At 32.1% G+C, this 21,102-nt stretch overlaps 1 protein-coding gene across 1 annotated transcript; it reads right to left on the bottom strand.

Annotated features, from left to right (window-relative positions):
* Positions 1-1,410: 1,410 nt before the first annotated feature.
* On the bottom strand, positions 1,411-3,648 carry LOC127867488 (uncharacterized). Its single transcript, XM_052408664.1, has 3 exons — positions 3,366-3,648; positions 2,899-3,035; positions 1,411-1,708 (listed from the first exon to the last, which is right to left on the bottom strand). The coding sequence occupies exons 1-3, from the start codon at positions 3,442-3,444 to the stop codon at positions 1,574-1,576; spliced, it is 351 nt and encodes a 116-aa protein (XP_052264624.1). The 5' UTR covers positions 3,445-3,648; the 3' UTR covers positions 1,411-1,573.
* Positions 3,649-21,102: the final 17,454 nt, after the last annotated feature.

The following is a 21,102-nucleotide window of genomic DNA, read 5'->3' on the forward strand; positions in this document are numbered from 1 at the left end:
GTGTCAGTGTCATAGCATAGGCAATATACATTGAAAATACAACCAAAGACAAGGCTGGCTTCTTCACTTGTGAAACTATGGCCCTTGATCTTTCCCCCCACCCACCTCATTTTTAATGAAAAATTGAGAAATTTGACCCATTTCATGGCATGCACAGAACATTCAAACAGAATGCAATCCTAGTTTTGGCTACATTACTCACTAATTTCATCCCTGTGCTTTGTTTATTTGCCTAGAAAAGTGTCTCCCATACGTTTAGATTTTTCACAATTTACCTTCAAAATTGTGTTCTGTTTCTGCAGCGTGAAATATTGACTTCCGACAAAAGTGAAAACCTCCTTTTTGAAGATTCAAAATTTCCTTGCTAGGGAGCTGTGGCTAGTTGTAATGTTTTTTTCCAAAATTTTGAGACATTCTTTCTACAACCTAACACAAGAAATACATCTTATAAATACCTAATTGATTTTTAAAGACCATAGGTAACACCTACCCTAAAGATATGTAATTTTCATGGACCCCCCTTTCACTGATATATCCCCTGCCACCTAAATAAGCATTAACGATCCAATACGAGATGAACGGCTTATTTTACTTCGTTCATAATTGGATATGAGATGAACGGCCTTCCAATCACTTATCTAGTAAAAACAATACTTGGCAGGTGTTTATATTTCCGCTATCTCAACAAGTTCGAAAAAAATATAACTGAATTAATCAAAGCTTGAAGAACATACAATTATAAGTTAACCTTTCTTTTCAGCAACGCTAAAAAGTAGGGAATACACAATATTAATTAGGACATGATAAAAAGTTTAATTAAAACAAATGATACTGACGATGTCCTTTTATAACGAGGAAAATACCGATTCTACCAAAACCTGTAATTCACAAAATATGCATTCTCTACAAAATAAATGTAGTTAAGGCCAATTTATTATTCCCTTTTTATGGAACATACATTTACTTTGGAATTCTATCCTCTTTGTATAGTGTGCGTTTACCCATGAAAGCTGATGCAAAACCTGTACTTGTTACGTCCAATTATAATCAAGAATTAGTCCGATGCAAGATGCTCATTTGTCAATCGATATAACTGTTTTTATTTCATTGCACTAGACAAGCGTGCATCTGCCAAGACCGTCAAGTGGACGTAAGTCCGTCCATCCTCGCGGTCTTCCTTTAATCCAACCTGGTGAGTTATTAAACTGTTTTCATTTATTGAACTTTTTGTAATATGAAATGTGTGTCGATGTATAATTTTGTTCATTTTATTGGAAACGTAGACCAATATAGTCATAACGGAAAAAACTAAACAAAACAATGCCAATATTTTACAAACAGAACAAAACAAGCGATACTACAAAATATGAATGAAATGAATATCACAATAATTATACTAATTCACACACATTTAATAATATGTTGATTGTTGTTGATGAAAGGTTTTTTGCAGGTATGTAGAAAGAAAAGAACCTGCACTTCATTTATTTACTGCTGCTGATTCATTATTTTCACAAACATCGTAATTCAAATATATTCCAAATGTATGTCATTTGTTCAAACGTGTTCATATTTAGGTGAGTCTTCGGAGAATTTCGCTTAAGAGCGTTGAGTAGATGACTGATTTGGTGACGACTTGCTGGTGGGGGTCGTACGGCTGGTACGGAGGTGGTGCCAGGTAACCTGGATACGCGCCGCCAAACAGAGACTGCAAACAAGAACGAAGACGTTTATGTCAATGCAACATCATGTTTTAAAGACTCTTGTTAACTGATATGGTTTGTTTTGGTTGTATAGATGATCTCTTATTGATGGTAACAACGCGTTTTGTTGTTTATATTTATTTGAAAGGCATATCACAAGTCAAGACAACACCAATAGTTCAAAGACTATTTATAACTACCGAGGTGTTTTCCCCTGACGTAAAGATGATCTCCAATATATGATATAAGCGTATTTGTCTTTTTGTAATTTTCATAAAGACAAATTATAATTATTAATACCTTATATGCCTTTCTAAAGTAGAGATAAAAAAACGCATTAAAATGTTATCTACCATCCACGTAAAAAAGACAGAATCGCAAAGAAATACAAGGCTTAAAACTCGAATAAAATATACAAGAGGAAATAGATATTATGAAAATATAAAGCTATAATATAAGATTCGAATGTCAACAGTGTATATTTCAATAATAACCCGATACAGGAAAATGAACGAGAAATATTAAACTAAACATCTTAACTGTCTTATAATGGTAATACAAATCAGTTTTTTTGTTACTAAATTGAATAAATAACTATCAGATTAAAGCCGCTTCCAACACGTTTTTAGTCGTATTCGTTAAAGAAATAAAATCTTTTTTTCGTTTGCACAGAAAAGAGAAAATTTCCCCAAATCGTACATGCTTTTGTGTATGAATAAATGTTCTACGATATAAAATGAAATATTTTATTATTGCTCTTGTTTTGTCTGCTTGTATGTTACCATTTCTTTTGAACTTTTGTTACAGTTCTTCGCTCATTAACTATAAGTTTTCAAATGATTTAATTGAGAAGTAAATGCTTTAGTTAAAGTAACTTTTGAGAAGTATTCTGGTTTAAGATTGGGTTTATTTGAGATTTGTACAACAAATTAAATTATCACGATCAATTTTTAAACATGTGTGAATAGAAAAGATTTTAAAGAAATCATGAACGTCCTCACATGTACCTTTTATTGACTTACATGTACATTTGTTTTAGTATTAATGTTCAAAAAGCAATTAAACACTGATAGCAATTTGTTTTTAAGATAAAATCCAACTCATACTGTATCTACTTACGATGCTAGAATTTTATGAAGTTTTCAATACCCAATTCCGAAAGAACACAGAAAAAAGCGTACAAGGCTCAACTTACCTGAATCCCAAATGGTTTCATAGCGCCATATCCGAGAGCGGAGTGCGCGTTGTATGGATATGGGAAGTTCAACGGCATTGGGTAGTGAAGGTTGTTGTTGAGAGCTTGGTATATCGGTTGAAACATTCCTAGTCCTCCTGAAAGAGAATGAACAATTATGAAGTATGGTAAATTTATTTAATTTTAAGCTTGCTCAAACGTGCTTAAATGAAATAATTACGTGCGCATGCGATACACAAAATCTGTATCATGTTTCATTTTTTACCGAAACGTATGTTACCACTTTTGATAGAAAGCAAATCTGCAATAAGACGGAAAGCACACGTTCTGACTAGCTATTGCACATGAATAAACGGATGCACATGAGTTCATGCTTTGCATAATTTTGCAACAAAAGGAATAGGTATTTATTTACTATAAAAATACTTCGTTTAAATCTTCTCATACAAGGAAATCTCACTACTAACCTGTTTTCATGTTGTAACCTGATATTAATCCAATCTGTACACACACGAATGCAAATAAAATTGTCGATAATGTATTCATTTCGCACAATGTTTTTATTAAAACGTTTAATATCAAATTTTTAAATACAATCTCAAAAGTATAAATTCGTTGTTGTTACCAACATCTTAACAGCTTATATAATCAAGGTCGCTCTTATCGACACTGTAGGAGTTTCGGATGCTTCATCTGCTTTCCTTTTCCTCCGGAAAAAAATGAGGAAAACCACGGTAAAATGAATTTTATTGGCAAGGTTTAGATCTCGCATTGGATAAAAAGTGTGACTACACTGATGTTGATTAATAAACTTCATATGACTGACCAACCCTCACCTGCTTACTCAGCATGTAAATACCACGTATGCGTCCAATAGGTGAATGTTGACAGGTGTATATCATAACTATAAATCGAATTTAACCGCGGTTATTCATAAGTGCACCATTTAACAATTTTATTTAAAAAAATACTGACCTTATTGATTTTACATGAAGTCTTGCTTTCTTTCTTATTCTGTAATTTGCCAATAAAATTTACAAAATAGACTTTGTTTTAATAAATCTGGATGAACACTTATATTTCTCGATTAATCCTCGTTTTGAAGTTGTGTTTCTAATATTTAAATTCGTTGACTTTTTGGTTGAAAAATGGAATAGGAACGTTTTACCGAACATAATCTATGCAATACGATAATGTTAGATTTGGTGCAGTTGTGTTTAACATAAGGTGTTATCCCTTTATTTGCATTCTTAACTTACCTTCCTATGGACACATTCTCCCATTTCACCATTAGATGGTATTACCTGGTAGATTCCTCTCATTGAAGCGAAGTTGCAACATCGGTCAACGTGTATGTCAATTTATCACGAACGATATATCTTTGTATACATTTGCTCTGAGAGTAACCGAAGAGATAACGCGTTGTTTTAACGTGCTTTATTGTCATTACTTTCGAAGCAGATGGGTGCATAAAACTTGGATTTATATGTGATATTAGGCCCTAACGCTGGCAATATTTCTTAACGCGATGCACTCGTTCGATATGAAGTAAATCACCGATACATAATGAGATTATAATAGTAATGCATAACAGTAGTCACATTTTATTAAAATGTTCATTTGCTTAATGGTTTTATATGATTGGTGTGCATAATATCCAATATTAAGTTCCCACGCATACAAGAGGGACGAACAGCGTTATTTTATGAAGTTATACATTGGCATCTAATGTAAAATCACAACTTGAGTTTCATCAAACTCACTTGGAATTAAAATAACTTATAAACGAAGCGTTAATTGTTGTTTATTGCTGCGTTTTGCATTTAAGAATTTGTTTTCATTTTTATTATCAGCACAAACACTATAGTCCATGTTCTGCTTTGCTAGGATATTGATATGAACATATCTTATACATAATACAACATGACGTACGTTGGGAAGTTAAATTAAAGTTGTGTGGTACCCACTATGTAAAGTAAAAATAAATATTAAAATACTATTAACTAGCATGATTAATAAAATATCTTCTTTTGTCACACAAATTCTATGTCGTCGCATAGTGCGGCCTCAGGTTTAACAGGACTTTAAACAACGACGGAATAGCAACACATTTATCATGGAATAAACGTTGTTAAAACAAATCAGTAGATATTGCATGGACGTTTACGATTGGGGTAAAAAACGTCTGGTAAATTAATATCTATCGCAAACTGGTATGCAAAGATATGCATTATTGTTCCCTACCGGTGAAACCGGAGGGGACTTATATTTTGCGCTCTGTGTGTCCTTAACACTTTTCTGGATCCTGCGATAACTTTAGAAGTTCCTAATATTTGTCCATGAAACTTGAAACACGGACATATGGCAATATGGAGATTATGCACGTCATTTAATTTTGGTCCTTCGTCAAGAATTATGGTTGCTATTGCAACAAATAGACTAGAAATATTGCTGAAAATGGTAGATCCTTCGATAACTCTAAAAGTTCTTCATATTTTTTCATGACACTTGAAACATGGATAGATGGCAATATGGAGATTATGCATGTCATTTCATTTTGTTCCTACGTCAAGAATGCCGGTTGCTATGGAAACAAATAGACTAGAAATATTGCTGAAAATGTTGGAGTTTCACCGGTGGGGGACCATAGTCTTGTTACACGTAGTTTCGTTGTACGCGGCTTAGTTTTGTTCAACCGTAGTAACGAGTATGATCTAGTTGAATGTCGTCCTCCACAGTTGAAAGCGAGTGCACTCCTCTCCATTATGACGCGGATTTGACGTTCATGTTATGTGCTTATTATTACAATGTTGCTACATAAATAATGCAATAACCACGAAGCGAAGTTATGTTTTAACTTAACTTCTATAACACGGACTGCATAATCATTTGTTTTTCAGACCTTCAGTGATTGATACGGAATAAATCCCTGCAGTGGTGTAATCGTTCCGGATACTTGTTTTAATGACTTTGTCTTTAAAGATGATCTTCATTGGTTATATATCGTTATAAATATAAGGAAAACATAATACGGAAGATAATATGGGCAAACAGGGACCTATACAAACATGTATAGGTCCCTGGGGCAAACGGAAAATTAAAATCAGACTCGTTATCTTTTAAATATAAACAGTATTGAAACGTAAGATGATAATTTAAATATGTTTATTATGAACACAGCTGTATGTTTTGTTCACTGCCCCCAATGTTATCGGTAAAATAAGACAAACAATCACGACTTAGTTTGTTATCAATGTGTAAATATTGGGTTTGAAGTTCGTGATTAAACTACGACTCATGCAAAAACTTTTTTTTAGTCAGCACCTGTTCATCTGTCTATAAGTTAGAGTAAAGAAAACACATTAAACATAAAACAACTTGGTTTAATCGTTCGCAATGAAAATAATAAATACATATCTACAATATATCTTTTAAACATAGATCATTTGAATGTTCGTTGAAATTTGAAAAATGTGGATTTATTCATTCCATGAGCGAAATGTGGCAATAAAAGTCTAAAGAACGCCTCAAAATCGTGGCTGTTAACTTTTTATCAAGTATGCCTATTGCAAATTGTATGCAATATTTACGCTTTTATACAAGTTTAAAAATAGTTTATGGGACTGTTTTATACAGAATTGACTCAACTGCTTTCACTTTTCCATAAGTATATACTTATTATTTGTTAATTTGAAATTCCAGTTCTATATTGAAATCGTGAAGATAAAACAAAAAAGAATTGCCTTATGTATCATAAGTGTCTCGTCTCACAGATTGGAAGTTTTAAATATTGATATCGAATAAACGAATAAAATACCGAGTCCAGTTAGAACATGTCGGTTATGTAATACAAAAGAATATCAGTCTTATTTCATTAATGAATGTCCATACATCACACTGAAAAAGAATATTAACAAAATATTGTTGAAAACGGCAAAACATTCCAAATTTATAGAACTCACTATCTTTTATATAGATATCTTGCATATCGGTAAAAAATTACCTTTATTTACAAAAATGTTCTATCGAACGTTTCAACATTTTAACTTATATTAACGTTCATATTTTTTTTTACATTCACAGAGTAATCTTTGATTTCATCACATAAGGCCCAGTTTGCTTGTCAGTTCTTACATTAAACTGGAAACAGATTGAGTTGGAGTTGGTTTACTGACTACCGTAATATATTTGAAATAATGTTGAACACAAGCAGAACACAAACAAATAATTGTTTCACTTAAGCAAATTACAGCTCATCGTGATCTATATGATAAGATATTTATACATGCGTAAAAAATGAGTTATTAAGATACTAATTTACTGTGCGTTAGAGTGTTGTGTGTTAATATTAACAATGCATTTAGTATATTAACCATATATTAACAAAAATCAGTGAAAACTGGCAAAAAAAGCATAGTATATTTATTTTATATTACACTGTACATACATGACAATAATAAACGTTGAGTTAAAGAGAATACAATTATCTCTTTTCTTTAAGCATGTATTACAGTAAATTGTATAATTAATAATTATCTGCGTACATGCGTATAGCAGACATGATTTTAAAAGATCAAGATCACTGTGTTAAATTGCAAAACATAGGCAAATTCACGATTATATTGTCTGAAAAATATGAAATAATATACATTTTTCATAATGGGTTTAGAGGCAAAGACAGTTTGCACACATATTGCAAATTTCATTTTTACATGTCAGTCTCCCTTATAAATGAACAACTACGTTTACTTATAACATTTCTTATATCATGCTTTCAATTTCAACTTTTCAGAATGTCAGTGTTTAGTTGGGATTATCATACACATTATAATATTTTCTGCTAGACATATTTAAAAGGGAAGGCATCGTATTCAACGTATTGTGTAAAACATGTAATAAAGTGTACATTAGCAGCAGATGATACATTCCATGCACAAATCTAAAATTTAATTTATCAAGGATTGACAATCAAATAGGTCGCTGATTGAATAGTCTATTTCTAACATCAGACAAAACTGTCATTTTAACATTATCGGTGCAATGTATTGATCAATTTTACATCTTTATATCCTTCTTTTTTAAGTATCGTACAACTACTGTTTTACTACTTTTTTCACTGGAACGTCATCTCTAACAAACTTCGTTGTTATTTTGGCAACCTGTGGTCCGAGTAAAGACCCGCATGCACGACCAAAGATTGAGCCAATAATGCCACCCAGGATACTTCCAAAGAAAGCTCCAATCGCCCCACCAACGACCGTACCAATTACTGGCACAGCACTTCCTATAATTCCTCCTATTACCCCACCACCTGCTTCAAAGACCAAACCTAGACCAATTGTACATGTAGTCGCACATACAGCCTCAGTAACCCTTTGAGTGGCCATTTCAGTAAATACTGTTCGTGAAATGTCACCTTGTTTTTTTGAATACATCTGACTTGACAAAATGAAGCAAATGATTCACAATTATTTGTCAGGATATTATAGTTTGATTCCCCTTGTCTTGAATGAGCCCTCTCTAGTGCTGTTTTTGTATTAATGTGATCTGTAATGATCTATGGAAAATTAATTTGTTACCAATCTCCAGATAGCTGAAAACGACTCAGCCACTCTTTTACAATCTGACATTTGTTACGTTGACCCTTCACGGTGGATTTAAGGACTAACTTGTAGACGACGTCCCCAAAAATCGACATCCGCAACAATCGCAAGATGATATATTATATATGGTCGATGGCATGTTATATGATCGCCTGGTTGAAGTATGCTACATATGTCTTCTCCGAGTTTTGTAAGACTGGGTTTTACTTAAAATATCCCATAGTTTTCATCTCTCGCTTGAATTAATTAATGTATTTCTTCATCTGTTTCTTCAAATAAATTATATGTTTCCTCGTCTGTTTCCATAAAATATGTGTTCTTACGAGTAATTAACTGACGTTGCATGATTAGTTATGTTTGGGCAAACAAACGTCATACGATCACTATCTATAATTGTTTCCTATAAGAACGTAAGCTCAGAAAGTATGATTTTCGTGTTGCAATATATGCACATTTATATAGACTACCAAAACAAAACGATAACATATGTCCCAGATCCCATAAGTAAAATTTAACTTGTGCATATTTAAAAGCAATATATCAAAATAAAAAATGTGTCCTAAACGACTTAGTAATCAGTGAACAAGATTAAAATTATATCTTAGCGATCTTTTAAAATATTGAACAATGGGTATTTGAAAAGCATATGTATATAATACTTCTTACTTTTAAAAATATCAGTTCAATCAATTTCATTTTTTATTAAGATACCACATGCAATTTCTGACATATGGCAAAAGTGAGTCTCATTTAAGCCACACACCTTGAAATGAAAATAAATTTAAGTATAAATAAGAAACATATTTCATCTGTGCCAATAAGAATATATCTGGTGGTTACAAGGTAGAAATCCGTCTTTTTTGCGCTTTAAAACATAAAAATAATCGCGTTTGTTGAAATGCACGTATAGAAGTCCTACTTTCGGTTTTAAAATAAAAAAATAAATATAAATAACTTGCTAACTAGGCTATAGAGTTAATGACAATTTTGCACACTTTCAAATTGCATTTATATGTATTGATTAATACATATTTTATTTAGAGGTGTGTGACTTTAACTGTACGAAAGAAATAAATATATCATATATTAATCATTTAGCAACTAAGTTAAAGTGTAATCCATAAATGACTTACTAATGATGTTAGTCCATCCAATTCAGTGTATTTAATTACTGCTTTTAGTAAAATGCGAAGCAACGAGTTACTATTAACATTTTAAGTGCCTCGCAAGCAAATTTCGAAGGTGGGCTATTCGAGCCAGCGCAATTACAAAATTACGTGTCATAGATATACATTTCTCGTTAAGGAAGTTATTTATTTAAGAAAGTAAAAAAAATGAGATGCTTAAACAATATTAGCAAATACATTAAGTTATATATATATTGGTGTATATATGTTTTGAACTTTTGTTATATAATAAAAACGGTCAGTCAATGACCGTTTAACCACAGAATATGTTGTTTTTTTTGTTACTTCCACCCAGTTGCATAAATGCAAACTATACGAAATAACGTATCAATGTTTTTTATGCGTTGGGTGAAAGGAACATTAGATAGACTTTAACCTATATACAGAAAAATCGGATCAGCTTGGCTATATTCCCTGTTAACAATGACGGAAACACACGAAGTGTAACGATCGTTAATTATGCGCATTTAGATGCCATGCGGCTTTACAAAGAAAACAACGAAAACAAATTGATTTGCCCACCTCCCACCCCAGTCTCCTCACAAGGCGGCACTTGTCTGCAGGAAATAAATTGTTTTGTTGTAACAAGTATATTTTGTAATAACTTTTTGAAGGCCATTTTCTAAAGAAACCTCCACATTTACCGAATTACATAATTGTTTAATCTTCTTATGTCTTAATTTATATATATTGGTGTATATATTGATATATGTTTTGAACTTTAGTTATTTAATAAAAATGGTCATTCAATGACCATTTAACCACAGCATATGTTTTGTTTCTTACTTCCACCCTGTTGCATAAACAATATTAGCAAATAGTCTACATCGCGTATTAAATCAATCTCGAATTTTGAAACACCTTAGTGATTTCTAATTTTTATATAATTATATATCTGAATTAATTAGAAAGCCAAAGAATAATACAAAAAGCAGTACCTTGTGTCAACCGTATCCCGACCAATCAATTGACATATAAATGAAAACCATTTTGAATGAACCTAAATATGGTAGACATTATCACAGTTTATCAGTAGGAAACTGTAAATAGCCTACACACATCATATAAAACAGAATGCCTTATAAGAGATCGGGTGTGGTATGGCAAGAATCTTCTATATCACAATATTTTCAATGTGTTGTAAATGTTTTTAATATAAAGACAATTCTCTTTTAAAGTTAGTTGTGTGTATATACCATGTGACACACGCATTGTGCCAGGTTTTGAACCTATGAGTATGATTAAAACAAAATTCATACAAGACCACAACACGTGATTGAATACAACATACATGCATTTAAAACATAACAGCTCTGCATCAAGTGGTTTTACAGAATAAAGATTTTATAAACATGTGTTGGCTAAAAACGTGTATATAAACCAACTGGTCAGAAGACTAATCCAGTGTTGACCATGATTAACATAAACCTCGATAGGGTCCACTGTGATGTTTCATAACCAAATAATTAAGCTAAGCAATTATGTTAGCCATAAAGTTCTCGACGCGTTGCCACTAAGCGATGATGAATACTATAAATTAAAGGACGAGTCATTGTTGTTTTAGAGGAGAGTATTCTTCTAAAAAATATAGACAAGTTGAAACTTCAGTTACATCATCAGGAGATCATTCTTGTCAGCACTCAGACGTTCTTTTATTGAAAAAAAAACCAATGTCATACGTTTACACACAGGATTAAACAAATGACTAAAACAAATTACTATGAACAAAACTTGGATCAACACCACGGAACGGCGTGTTCAAAGCACATCATTGATGTGTGTTGTGTGGATAACGTAGAATATGTTGCTGTTCATATCGTCAATGTTGTCAAACTTCAGACTTCAGATGGTTTATTTTTGTTATGTGGATATACGATCTTTCGTACACCGAGTTTGTTTGACATTTTTTTTAATTGAGCATATTCGTGTGAATACTTATCACTTTAAAATATATTCCCTCATTATTTTAATATATTTTCGCTTCTTGAGACACTAGTATTCAAACATTAAATGTGTATTCGATTCACGTTTTGCGGATTCACGTTATTATTTTGATTTGTATCAATGTTGTGATTTGATCTGTCTGCATAGGAACATTTAATTGAGATTGCTGTAGACCCGCTTCGATGGGTGATTAAGTATGTCCTTAGGGTGATGTTACTAGATATCAATCCGCTTTAAACCACCCCCCCCCCCCCCTCGTCCGCCCCAATTTCTATGGATTTAAACCTTTCAAGGCGGTTATCCCAGTGTTAAACATATTCTTATTTTTTAAAGCAAAATTAAAATCAGTGTTGGTGAGAAATCATGAAGAGTCAATTAACGATTGCAACAATAATGCACTTTCTGTTATGGTACTACAGTTTGTCAACCAGTTCCGGATAATCCGCAGTTCCGATTAATTTGCAGTTAATTTTCCATAGATCCCCAATTAAAACAAAATGATAAGTGTCTAAGTTATACATTAGGTAAAGGAATCAATTAACACAGTTTTAGCAAGAAAGCTTTTGTATTATGCTTACAGGGGGGATAAATGCGGCAAAAAGTTAACCGGAACTGATTGAATGAGTTATGTTTTTAAATGTGCATATGGATATAGAATGATTTATTATTTTCAAATAAACTTTTTGCTGATTAAAAGCAAATGCCATGACAATGTTTTGAAATACTAATTCTGTAAGTTGAATGATTTTTAATAATTTTCCAAAGGGTGAACTTAAATAGGCTATTTTTGACAAAAAAACTGCATATGCCATCTGGCTTAACCTGTTATCATACAAACTAAATTTTACCCTTTATTTTTACATTTTCTCACATTGACACTCAATCCCGAAAGAAATTATTGTGGTCAAAAGAATTAACGTTTTTTGCCGGTTTAGTATAACACGAACTATTTAAATAAATGGTAATGAATCAATAAATAACTAAGATATCCTTCTCCCGGGTCCTTTGTGTTATGCATTTAATTGTTCTACGATAGTAAATGCATAGTTAAATATTATGTACTTTGCATCGAACACTGCGTTATCTTTTACGGGTTACCAATAACACGTGACTCATTGTTTAGTCTTCATATTTAATCATGAGGGTAAAGAAGGGTAAAGAAAGTCGACACAATTATCAGTATTGATTTAAAAAAAGAGGTTCTTAATTCAAGGTGCAACAATTGTTGAACACTTCACTTGTTTACCTTAATGTTTTCCCCAAGTGACCCACATTGAAACATGGCATTGATTTTGTCCAGATAAACATTTCTTTAAGATGGAGTCTTATTGAGTTAGGTCCAAACCCAGAACACACTTCTGGTGACATATGTTTGGGACACACGTGACCCAGATTCGATCTAGTCAATGATATTGGCATCATAGCTATTCTGACCTTGTTTCATCAAAATTGAGTAATAAATATGTCTTCTAGAGCGGTTAAGGGTTTTACAAATATTGACCTGGTGACCTAGGTTTTAGATAACCGTGACCCAGATAAAAACTTGATCTATATTTTGTCAAGATTAACATTCTGACCAAGTTTCATTAAGATTGATTCATACTTCCTGCTTCTCAAGTGGTAACTAGGTTTAACGAAGATTTGACCTGATGACCTAGTGTTTTTTTCACACGTTACCCAGATTCAAAGTTAGCCTTGTCATTCCTAACAATTACTTTGTGACCAAATCGAGATCGAGTCATAACTGTGGCTTATAGATTCAAACATGATCTTATTATTGTCTAAATACAATATTTCTTGAAAGTTGCATACATATACCAAAATGTGGTTCTGGAGATGTGAAGAGTTAAAAGTTGACGATAGAAAGGTGTTACTAAAATTAGACATTGTGATCAAGATACGAATTAATGATTTACTATTTAAAAAATATATATATTGACCAAGTTTCAGCAATAATGAGTCATATATGTGTTTCTAGTGTGGAAACTAGGTTTTCCTTATATTAGATCTGGTGACCTAGATTTTCGATCCACTTGACCATGAATAAAACTCTGTTAAGCCATTGTGTCAAGATAATCATTTTGACCAGCTCTCATCAAGAAGGGACGAAAAATGTGAATTCTATATTTGTAACGAGGTACAAATTGACAACGCACGAGACACAACACATGACACACAATACACGACGCTTGACAAAGACCGAACACACTAGCTCATCACGCTAAAGTGAGCTAAGAAATAAAAAAAGAATTGTTTGAAAAGTATACTCATTGAAATAGTTAATAATACAATGAGACAAAATGTTAATGCTCTTAGTTTATAAATACTTTTTTCATGAGAATATACACAGTTTTATCGGTTGAAAATTATATCATAGCTCCGCTAATATAAATTAGCTGCTAATATATATTGGTTTATACACATGCTTTTTCAATTATACTAATAACCATATACAATCCTAGTGTATTTTTCTGTAAAAAATATATATGTAGTTAATATATCGAATAACTATAATTCTCACACAATAATACTCGTGCGTATGAATATTTATGAAAAAATAAAAAAAGTATAAGAATCATTGGACATGCTGAATTTAATGTAAATCTTGTCGTATTCACATTGTCTATGCGAACGACAAAGGCTACCATTATTCAGCTTATGCATACACACGAATCGTTTCATGTGGTTACTTCATGATGCTTTCCCTAATGTCCGTATCCGCATATCGTAATTTTAGTTTCTGCATGCAATCGAGCAAATTAAAATCATTTGAAAAATTTATGTGTCAAAATTCCGTATTCAAATATTACTGAAATGTTTTGACAGGTTCACTTGATACAAATTTAATTGAAATAATTTATTTTAGTTGTGCCGTGTTTTAGAAATAACAGCTAATATTCTTTAACCCAAAAAATAAAACTCATTCTGCTTCTCCTCGATGGAATATTATATGGATTAGTCACAAATGCTATTTAAACCACTATAAGTCATCAACACAGCCAATGTAAGTGTTAGCGTATAAAAAGGAGCTGTTTTGCGATTAACTAAGGTTGGGTTGCAGTTACACAGATATTTCTAAATATTATATATTAAGAGATCAATAGGCTACGAATTTTGGATGCTGAAAACTTATTTCTTAAAATAACATTGAGGAACAATTTTGAGATGACGAATTTAAAATAATTTTGTTGTTTCGCATGATATAATAGGTGAAGTTGGCATCGGTTGGATATCGTTTCGCTTATCCGGAGGTATTCAAGCTTTTTGTATAAACGTTCATAGGAGTAAAGATATCTTGGTTGGGATATACAATGCACAAGAATCGTTACTCTGCAACGACTGGATTTGATTCTTTAATCAGTATTTTCCCTCTTGGTATCACGTAGTAAGTGTACGCAGCGACACAATTCATTAAGTCAAGTCTTCTGATGAAAAAAGTCGACAGACTCAGTACAATTTCACAAACAATCTTTCCAGGATTTATTCCCATATGATCGTTATATAAATTTAATAACTGGAAATCAAAAGCCTAAGAAACTGGACTAAAAAGATACATCAAAATGACTTTCGCATCTTTATTTGTTTTCATGAATAAAATAAAAAGTAATGGTTTCAATGGCCCGATGTTACAGCACTTCAGTAATCCCTTCGATTAATGTATTCTTAGTGTATCATGAAAACGTCCAAGCATAACATTAATTTCAGGAAATTGAAAACGTTTGAAATGTAGCTTAACAAATGAATGGCAACCACAAGATGTTCAGAGTTAATAGAAAAAAGAACCCCATTCTGTTGAACTTCGAAGTAAGATTACCTTTCTTTAATATTTTCATATATGGTGCATTGACCTATTAGCAATGAAATAACCCAAACAGAACTTAAATTAAAAATATTTTGTACGCTTGTTTGATATTGTTAGCACAAATATGTATTCGTATATACGAAAGAAGTTTATTTAAAGGGGTGCAAAATGAATGGTCCATTACTTCTTCTTGGCATTTAAACCGCTTTATATATTTATGGGAATGAATTTTTTCCTTAGAATCACCTCCTATATGAGGTGGGTATATGTAAACATCATATGTTAAATGTTGCTTTTTTGTAAAATAGTTTCCATAAAACCTGTCATATTTGCATGTCGAAAGATTCATTAGATGCACATAAATATTTACATAATTATTATGTAAAACATGCTAAAATAAAATGTGTAAAATTTAATGCAAATTATTTCGTTGAAAATCTTCCAAATAAGTCATGCCTTTAAAGGGGCCTTTTCACAGATTTTTGCATTTTTTGAAGTTTGTCATTAAATGATTTATATTGATAAATGTAAACATTGGATATGAAAAGCTCCAGTAAAAAATCAAGAATACACTTAAAAAAGAAAAAAGGTAACCCTCAGCAGGGCTCGAACCACTGACCCCTGGAGTCCAGGAGTAAAAAGTCTCCTACTTAGATCACTCGGCCATCCTTCCGGTTACAATGACGTAAGAATTTTATACTTTAAATAAGCAATCCTCGTAGTTTCACGACAACAACATATATTCCCTCATTATTTTAATATATTTTCGCTTCTTGAGACACTAGTATTCAAACATTAAATGTGTATTCGATTCACGTTTTGCGGATTCACGTTATTATTTTGATTTGTATCAATGTTGTGATTTGATCTGTCTGCATAGGAACATTTAATTGAGATTGCTGTAGACCCGCTTCGATGGGTGATTAAGTATGTCCTTAGGGTGATGTTACTAGATATCAATCCGCTTTAAACCACCCCCCCCCCTCGTCCGCCCCAATTTCTATGGATTTAAACCTTTCAAGGCGGTTATCCCAGTGTTAAACATATTCTTATTTTTTAAAGCAAAATTTAAATCAGTGTTGGTGAGAAATCATGAAGAGTCAATTAACGATTGCAACAATAATGCACTTTCTGTTATGGTACTACAGTTTGTCAACCAGTTCCGGATAATCCGCAGTTCCGATTAATTTGCAGTTAATTTTCCATAGATCCCCAATTAAAACAAAATGATAAGTGTCTAAGTTATACATTAGGTAAAGGAATCAATTAACACAGTTTTAGCAAGAAAGCTTTTGTATTATGCTTACAGGGGGGATAAATGCGGCAAAAAGTTAACCGGAACTGATTGAATGAGTTATGTTTTTAAATGTGCATATGGATATAGAATGATTTATTATTTTCAAATAAACTTTTTGCTGATTAAAAGCAAATGCCATGACAATGTTTTGAAATACTAATTCTGTAAGTTGAATGATTTTTAATAATTTTCCAAAGGGTGAACTTAAATAGGCTATTTTTGACAAAAAAACTGCATATGCCATCTGGCTTAACCTGTTATCATACAAACTAAATTTTACCCTTTATTTTTACATTTTCTCACATTGACACTCAATCCCAAAAGAAATTATTGTGGTCAAAAGAATTAACGTTTTTTGCCGGTTTAGTATAACACGAACTATTTAAATAAATGGTAATGAATCAATAAATAACTAAGATATCCTTCTCCCGGGTCCTTTGTGTTATGCATTTAATTGTTCTACGATAGTAAATGCATAGTTAAATATTATGTACTTTGCATCGAACACTGCGTTATCTTTTACGGGTTACCAATAACACGTGACTCATTGTTTAGTCTTCATATTTAATCATGAGGGTAAAGAAGGGTAAAGAAAGTCGACACAATTATCAGTATTGATTTAAAAAAAAGAGGTTCTTAATTCAAGGTGCAACAATTGTTGAACACTTCACTTGTTTACCTTAATGTTTTCCCCAAGTGACCCACATTGAAACATGGCATTGATTTTGTCCAGATAAACATTTCTTTAAGATGGAGTCTTATTGAGTTAGGTCCAAACCCAGAACACACTTCTGGTGACATATGTTTGGGACACACGTGACCCAGATTCGATCTAGTCAATGATATTGGCATCATAGCTATTCTGACCTTGTTTCATCAAAATTGAGTAATAAATATGTCTTCTAGAGCGGTTAAGGGTTTTACAAATATTGACCTGGTGACCTAGGTTTTAGATAACCGTGACCCAGATAAAAACTTGATCTATATTTTGTCAAGATTAACATTCTGACCAAGTTTCATTAAGATTGATTCATACTTCCTGCTTCTCAAGTGGTAACTAGGTTTAACGAAGATTTGACCTGATGACCTAGTGTTTTTTTCACACGTTACCCAGATTCAAAGTTAGCCTTGTCATTCCTAACAATTACTTTGTGACCAAATCGAGATCGAGTCATAACTGTGGCTTATAGATTCAAACATGATCTTATTATTGTCTAAATACAATATTTCTTGAAAGTTGCATACATATACCAAAATGTGGTTCTGGAGATGTGAAGAGTTAAAAGTTGACGATAGAAAGGTGTTACTAAAATTAGACATTGTGATCAAGATACGAATTAATGATTTACTATTTAAAAAATATATATATTGACCAAGTTTCAGCAATAATGAGTCATATATGTGTTTCTAGTGTGGAAACTAGGTTTTCCTTATATTAGATCTGGTGACCTAGATTTTCGATCCACTTGACCATGAATAAAACTCTGTTAAGCCATTGTGTCAAGATAATCATTTTGACCAGCTCTCATCAAGAAGGGACGAAAAATGTTAATTCTATATTTGTAACGAGGTACAAATTGACAACGCACGAGACACAACACATGACACACAATACACGACGCTTGACAAAGACCGAACACACTAGCTCATCACGCTAAAGTGAGCTAAGAAATAAAAAAAGAATTGTTTGAAAAGTATACTCATTGAAATAGTTAATAATACAATGAGACAAAATGTTAATGCTCTTAGTTTATAAATACTTTTTTCATGAGAATATACACAGTTTTATCGGTTGAAAATTATATCATAGCTCCGCTAATATAAATTAGCTGCTAATATATATTGGTTTATACACATGCTTTTTCAATTATACTAATAACCATATACAATCCTAGTGTATTTTTCTGTAAAAAATATATATGTAGTTAATATATCGAATAACTATAATTCTCACACAATAATACTCGTGCGTATGAATATTTATGAAAAAATAAAAAAAGTATAAGAATCATTGGACATGCTGAATTTAATGTAAATCTTGTCGTATTCACATTGTCTATGCGAACGACAAAGGCTACCATTATTCAGCTTATGCATACACACGAATCGTTTCATGTGGTTACTTCATGATGCTTTCCCTAATGTCCGTATCCGCATATCGTAATTTTAGTTTCTGCATGCAATCGAGCAAATTAAAATCATTTGAAAAATTTATGTGTCAAAATTCCGTATTCAAATATTACTGAAATGTTTTGACAGGTTCACTTGATACAAATTTAATTGAAATAATTTATTTTAGTTGTGCCGTGTTTTAGAAATAACAGCTAATATTCTTTAACCCAAAAAATAAAACTCATTCTGCTTCTCCTCGATGGAATATTATATGGATTAGTCACAAATGCTATTTAAACCACTATAAGTCATCAACACAGCCAATGTAAGTGTTAGCGTATAAAAAGGAGCTGTTTTGCGATTAACTAAGGTTGGGTTGCAGTTACACAGATATTTCTAAATATTATATATTAAGAGATCAATAGGCTACGAATTTTGGATGCTGAAAACTTATTTCTTAAAATAACATTGAGGAACAATTTTGAGATGACGAATTTAAAATAATTTTGTTGTTTCGCATGATATAATAGGTGAAGTTGGCATCGGTTGGATATCGTTTCGCTTATCCGGAGGTATTCAAGCTTTTTGTATAAACGTTCATAGGAGTAAAGATATCTTGGTTGGGATATACAATGCACAAGAATCGTTACTCTGCAACGACTGGATTTGATTCTTTAATCAGTATTTTCCCTCTTGGTATCACGTAGTAAGTGTACGCAGCGACACAATTCATTAAGTCAAGTCTTCTGATGAAAAAAGTCGACAGACTCAGTACAATTTCACAAACAATCTTTCCAGGATTTATTCCCATATGATCGTTATATAAATTTAATAACTGGAAATCAAAAGCCTAAGAAACTGGACTAAAAAGATACATCAAAATGACTTTCGCATCTTTATTTGTTTTCATGAATAAAATAAAAAGTAATGGTTTCAATGGCCCGATGTTACAGCACTTCAGTAATCCCTTCGATTAATGTTTTCTTAGTGTATCATGAAAACGTCCAAGCATAACATTAATTTCAGGAAATTGAAAACGTTTGAAATGTAGCTTAACAAATGAATGGCAACCACAAGATGTTCAGAGTTAATAGAAAAAAGAACCCCATTCTGTTGAACTTCGAAGTAAGATTACCTTTCTTTAATATTTTCATATATGGTGCATTGACCTATTAGCAATGAAATAACCCAAACAGAACTTAAATTAAAAATATTTTGTACGCTTGTTTGATATTGTTAGCACAAATATGTATTCGTATATACGAAAGAAGTTTATTTAAAGGGGTGCAAAATGAATGGTCCATTACTTCTTCTTGGCATTTAAACCGCTTTATATATTTATGGGAATGAATTTTTTCCTTAGAATCACCTCCTATATGAGGTGGGTATATGTAAACATCATATGTTAAATGTTGCTTTTTTGTAAAATAGTTTCCATAAAACCTGTCATATTTGCATGTCGAAAGATTCATTAGATGCACATAAATATTTACATAATTATTATGTAAAACATGCTAAAATAAAATGTGTAAAATTTAATGCAAATTATTTCGTTGAAAATCTTCCAAATAAGTCATGCCTTTAAAGGGGCCTTTTCACAGATTTTTGCATTTTTTGAAGTTTGTCATTAAATGATTTATATTGATAAATGTAAACATTGGATATGAAAAGCTCCAGTAAAAAATCAAGAATACACTTTAAAAAGAAAAAAGGTAACCCTCAGCAGGGCTCGAACCACTGACCCCTGGAGTCCAGGAGTAAAAAGTCTCCTACTTAGATCACTCGGCCATCCTTCCGGTTACAATGACGTAAGAATTTTATACTTTAAATAAGCAATCCTCGTAGTTTCACGACAACAACAGAAGTCTCCAAATTATTAATTCGTTTCGCGTTGCAACGCTTTATAATTTTCAGGTTTTTAAATCGTCAAAAGATGCATATAATGGCTATTTTAAAGCATGGTAAATGTTCAGTATTACTGTTTCTCCACAAATATCACAACTAAAACGAAAATTTGCGAATCTGAAACAACATTTTTCAATTTTGTCAATTTCCCCAAACGTGAAAAGGCCCCTTTAAAGGAAACATTGGCCATGCTCTGGTTCTCACATGTCTTTTTTTTATAAGAAATTGTCTTGCAAAAGAACGTTAGAAATCGTCAGAGTTGACACAAGTCCTCGATGAGTGATCTTAAATAAGATTGCAACATTGTGCATTAGATCTCTTCTAGGTTTGTTAAAATCACGTCCCATTGGGTAT

Source organism: Dreissena polymorpha, chromosome 2, assembly GCF_020536995.1.
Source record: "Dreissena polymorpha isolate Duluth1 chromosome 2, UMN_Dpol_1.0, whole genome shotgun sequence".
In the NCBI taxonomy this organism is placed as follows: Eukaryota; Metazoa; Mollusca; class Bivalvia; order Myida; family Dreissenidae; genus Dreissena; species Dreissena polymorpha.